The sequence below is a fragment of the Cariama cristata genome, unplaced genomic scaffold (assembly GCF_000690535.1).
Source record: "Cariama cristata isolate BGI_N322 unplaced genomic scaffold, ASM69053v1 scaffold41954, whole genome shotgun sequence".
NCBI classification, from domain to species: Eukaryota; Metazoa; Chordata; class Aves; order Cariamiformes; family Cariamidae; genus Cariama; species Cariama cristata.
In genome coordinates, this window is record NW_009615429.1 from 1 (window position 1) to 5,610 (window position 5,610).

Consider the following 5,610-nt stretch of genomic DNA (forward strand, 5'->3'; position numbering starts at 1 on the left):
GGAGGGGGTTCAGGGGGTGGAATGGAATGGAATGGAAGGGGAGTTTGGGGGAAATGTCGGAGGAACGTGCGGGGCGGGAGGGGGGACGGACACACGAGGGATGTGCCAGAAAGGGGGAGCTGGGTTGAGGGAGCACATACAGGGAGGGACTTGGGGTGTTTGCTGAGGGGGAGGAAGAGGGGTGGTTGGAAAAGGCTGCGGGGGCAGTTGGCTTTGGGGGCGGAAGAGTTTGGTCTGTGAGCGATGTGGAGGAGCGGCGTTCCAGAGGTGTTTTGACTGAGACTATCTGCATTCTCAGTCCTTCCAGATATGCCCCCTACGTGCTTTGTCTCTTGCTTTGTTCTGCTCTCATGTGGGCACCGTCTAATTCCTGTCTTGCACTCTCCCCCCCCCAGGCTATAAAATCCCTGTTATTGAGAACTTGGGTGCCACTCTGGACCAATTTGATGCAGTTGATTTCTCTGACAATGAGATCCGTAAACTGGATGGATTCCCTCTGTTGAGAAGGCTGAAAACTCTTCTGATGAATAACAATAGGATTTGGTAAGCAGTTGTGTTTTGGCCAGATGGGACCCTGGGGCAAAGGAAAATGCTCTTGGGAGAGAAGTGTGCATGCATCTTTCAGTGCTGGGTAGGTGTAGAAGTGTTTGTTTTATGGAAAAAAAATTGGCACTGAGTACTATATAGGCCCTCTTTGAGTTCCCTGCCTCATTCAGTGCAAAAGTCAGTCTTTGTTTTTTCAGACAGAACAATGAAATGCAGGGTTTGGAATTTGCCTTGAACTTTGGATTTCAGTAATCATCCCCATAAAGACAAGAAAACAGGAAAACCTGCAAGTGAATGAATGTAAATCTCATATTGCATCCAACACCCTTACAGCAATGGCTGTTTATTGCCAGCTTTGTTAGAAGAAGTATTGTAAGGGATGCTAACCCAAACTTCTGCCAGTGTCAGACTGGCTTTTTTTACTGGGAGATCCTCTATGTTGTCATATTTCTGTGTGTCTTTTCACCCTTGCTAATTTCTGGCTCAAGTTAAACCTTTACTTTTTGTTGTTCTTTATAGTCGAATTGGTGAAAACCTTGAACAAGCTCTGCCCAGCCTGACGGAACTCATTCTTACCAACAACAACATTGCTGAATTGGTAAGCTATCAATGCAGGATAAATCTAAACAAGCTTAAGTTTTGTGTTTGTCATATTACTAATTAACCTTTTTCTTGAGAGTAGTGTTATATGTTTTTAGTAATAGTTGGTTCTTTTTCTTTAGAGTAATATCATATGATTTTGGTAGTAGTTAATGGTGTACATATTTTAATGAACATAATTTGCAGCATGCAGTGGAACAGCAGTCACAAAGTCTTAGTGGGTTTCCTGTTAAACTAATTGCAGTAATTTTAATTAGTACCAATTAGTAATTCTGGTTGGTCTCTAAAATAGATATGAGTTCAGGAACTTTGTTTTTAAACATTTGATTTTTCAATAAATGGATTTACGATTTCTTACTGTGTTCCCATTACGTAGGGTGAACTGGATCCGTTATCAACTATTAAATCATTGACTTACCTGAGGTAGGTAATCTTGAAAAGAAAAGCTACTCTTTCTGTGCTGTTTGAACTCCGCTGCTGGCCTGGCTCTTTGCTTTGATCTGGAATGCTCTCCATTTATGACCTGTGACAGATTCTTCATTCCTAAATATGGAATTGATTGATAAACAGTGTTTCCACTACGCTTAAGAAATACCTGGTATTTAATGAGGCTTTATATTACTGACAGACGGTTGGAGCAATGAGGTGTAACATCTCTGTAGACCAATATGCAAGCACTGAAGTAACCTTAACCTTTCAAAACTTAAAAACTAAAGGTTTAAACTGTTGTTACAAAATACTTTTAAATACATGTAAAGAGTGACTTTTCAGTAATGTTACATTTGGTGTGAGGAACAAAAAAAAAGAAAAGCAATTTGTCTCATGATTTTTTGGTGGATCAGTGTCCAGGTAGGAAATGTGATGGTTCAGTTATTTGGGGTTTTTTTTAATATTTGGGGTTGTTCTTTATGTTCTTCTTCAACAAAATCTACTTAATTGGTAAAGTGCAAGTTTTTCTACAGTTTTAATAGTATCAAAGAACACTGTCACTAGGCTTATTTAGTGGTGTTATTTGTTGTCTGTCATAGCAGAAGGTACATGAATGCATTTTAAGTATATTAATGTATTTCAATAACAGTGTATTTTAAAATATTTTATATTAAGAACCTCTTCATAACCTTTATTTACTTTGTAGCATTTTAAGGAATCCTGTAACAAATAAGAAGCATTACAGATTGTATGTAATCCACAAAGTTCCCCAAGTCAGAGTGCTGGATTTTCAAAAAGTAAAACTGAAAGTAAGTCTACTTTCTTTTGATTTGGCACAAGATGAATATTTTTTTTTTTTCCTCTTGTTACATTCTTGAAAATTCAGCAGTAACATTAAGCTTTTTGCCACAGTTGTAAATGTTATTGAAACTATATATATCATAAGTGGTTCTAAAACAGACTCTGTTTTCTTTCATGGTTTCATTCCATTAAGGATATAGTCTCTTTAGTTATGTTTAATTAAGTTTTACTACCTTTGTTTGTTTAGTCTGCTTCTTTTCTGGCCCTCTGGTGTTGGGAGAAAGACAGACCTCTAGAGAAAGAAATGAGCAATCTGCTTTCAGTGAAGATGAGTGTGGGAAAGAATTTGAGAGCACTAGGTTGATAAATCTCGAGTCTGAGCATTTGGGCAATGTTTATGTGCTTGTTCTTGCATCTGGTCTCCACATACCAATGTTCACTGATGAAGATGAGCCAAAGCGTCTTTCTTTGCAAAGACACAAGCTTTGCAAAATGCAATGTTCTTAAATTAACTTTGTGTGTGTGGTATCGCTGTAGGAGCGACAGGAGGCAGAGAAAATGTTCAAGGGCAAACGGGGTGCACAGCTTGCAAAGGATATTGCCAGGAGAACAAAAACGTAAGACAAAAAAACCAAATTTACACTGGCATTCTCCTTCAGAAACACCACTTACTTTGTGTGCAGGATTAGGCAGTAAACTGCAATACCAGTTATGGGCAGGATGCCTTAAAAGCTTTGGTAGCCAGAAGTGCCTTGTCCAAGCAGCCCGATTTTTGGATGGTGGTGAATACATCTTGGAAATATTTTTGGAAGAGATATTTGCTCAGGGTGCACTGATTTAAGTCAACAAGCAGGAAACCTTAATTTTATTTTTTCTTTTTATTATTTAACTGCAGAGAGGTGGCCATTGTTTATTTTGTTTTTCTTTTCCTAGATGATTGTTAACTAAATTTTTTTTTTTTGCCAGGGAATATAAACTGTAAAATCTGCTGTAGTTGGGAGGATAAATGCAGATGAAAATCTTTAGTTAAGCTATTACGAATACATGTTTATTTAGTTTAATTTTAAAGTGGTACTTCATATGTATTGTTTAGTCTTTCATCAGCCTGTTTGGAAATCAGAATTCAGATCATGTACAGCAACAGCATTTCCAAATTCATGTTTAAATAAAAAAAAATACCTTGAAGTATTTAGAATTTAAAACTGTAATAGATGGACTCCAGCTCTAGTTTATGAGTGGAAAGTGGTTCAGGTCTGTGATAGTTTTAGAACAAGTAAGTGATTGAACTAAATAGCTCAATAAACAGATACGAAGAAAATCTTTCTATAGCTACAAAAGACGTTGCAGCACTCTGATGCTGGGTCAGCACTTCAGGAAATTCTTTCCAGCTGATTACATCCATTTTTACAGACTACAGATTTTTCTTTTTTTTTCCTTTTTTTTCTTAAAGCAGCAGCAGATAACCTTTTGATTTTGAGTGTTAAGATTGATTACATCCAGTCCAGTGTAGGCTTTAATATAGGCTGTTGTAATACAGTGTTGGACATATAAGAACAGGAAATCCAATTTATTTATCCACCCTGCTTTTGTAATGGCAACAGACCACCTGAGTGTTCAACAACATCCAAATAGCTTTTGTCAACTGCCTCTCTTTGTGAGCGGATGAAAACGCGGGGCGGGGGGGGAATGGGACAGCGAGGACAAGTTGCTGGTGTTTCTGAAGGAGGCAATTCTTTACTGTATCAGTTTGTTAACTAAGATAAGATACTACACTTGATTGAATGAAATGCTTCCAAACCTAGTTTGGAAGTTAGAGAAGCGCATACTCTTCAAAAGGTGTAATGGCTCTTTATTTTTCCTTTGAAGCTTCAATCCAGGTGCTGGTCTGCCAACTGACAAAAAGAAAGCTGGGCCCTCTCCAGGGGATGTTGAGGCAATTAAGGTAAACACGTCAGGACTGCCCATGTACGCAAAAGTGGAGGAGAAAAAACTGTCATGAGTCTGAACTGAACAAATGTTTCCTTCCTCCTGGCAACCCCTGACTCTGCTCAGACAAATAGAACAGTGTGTCCTAACTTTGGTTTAGGTGCTTTTTCTGTAACTTTTCTGCTGTTATGACATACCTGGTTTTTGAGAGCTTAAATGAAACGTTTGTCTGAACTTAGAGTTCTCCCAGGATAGAGCAGCTTATTTAATAAGGGGTGGAAGTAAGATTGTGCTTTGTCATTTGTAGAATTTTCTAGAACTGGAATTTTGTAAAATTTTCTATAGAAGTTTAGCTTCACTTAACTGGAAAAAATCTTGTTTATTCTAAACAGACTGACATACTGTATGCGAAGAGTCATCACGTTCTTAATCTCTGGTTTTTTTTTAGACTGCTATAGCAAATGCCACGACTCTGGCTGAAGTGGAGCGACTGAAAGGCTTACTACAGGCTGGTCAGATTCCCGGCAGGGAACGAAAATCAGGTCACTCTATACTTCTACTGCTTTTGTTTTCCAAACGGAATCTTACCTCTCTTCATTGCTTCCTGATGCTTTATGTGATCTCAGTAGGGAGTTACGTTGGAAGGGCCAAACAGTTAGGGAGTTGAAAAATCTGTTCAAAATGAGTGTAACTTTATCGCCAGAATGACTGTGGACCACACCCACAAGACTCTGCAATTGGCACATCATCTGCCTGGTCTCTAGAGTGCAGTTCAGGGCCGCTACACCTGGACTGCCTCGGGAGCAAGGTGCCAAGCATCAGCCCAAAGTGCTTCGCTGTATTGGCTAACTCCAAACAGTTCACCCCAGTTATTTAAAAAAATGAGATTAATTACAAGGTGTATCTGGACTCTGTTTTCTGGGTGTTAGTGCCTCAGGTGGGGGTACAGGAGTGTGTCTGTGAGAGGCTCTGCATGGACAAATCTTAAATGCAGACTGGCAATATTGCCTGTTTTCTGTATGTTAGCGCTATATAGATTTCTCTTTCTGTAGTGTTTTTTAAGAGTTGATGTTATTACTGCCCTCTTCAGAGGGCTGAAAATTAGTATCGTCCCAATGGGAAAGAAAACTAACATTTGCAGTAACCGCCCTAAAACTCCTCTGACGTGTCCTTTCAGGCCCGTCGGAGGACGCTGAAGAAGAAATGGAAGAAGACACGGTTCCCAACGGATCTTAGGCCCAGGCTGTGCCCCACGTCCCTCGCCTCTCCCCAGGAGCCCTTTCCTGCCGACGCGTTGTTCTCCCTGCA

The 5,610-nt window shown here is 39.5% G+C and overlaps 1 protein-coding gene across 1 annotated transcript; it reads left to right on the forward strand.

The window, feature by feature from the left end:
* Positions 1 to 395: 395 nt before the first annotated feature.
* On the forward strand, positions 396 to 5,538 carry SNRPA1 (small nuclear ribonucleoprotein polypeptide A'; the record flags this gene model as incomplete). Its single annotated transcript, XM_009699783.1, has 8 exons — positions 396 to 543; positions 1,066 to 1,144; positions 1,523 to 1,569; positions 2,282 to 2,384; positions 2,914 to 2,993; positions 4,243 to 4,318; positions 4,751 to 4,844; positions 5,480 to 5,538. Coding segments are annotated over 8 exons (686 nt in total), but the record flags the coding sequence as incomplete, so codon positions are not given.
* Positions 5,539 to 5,610: the final 72 nt, after the last annotated feature.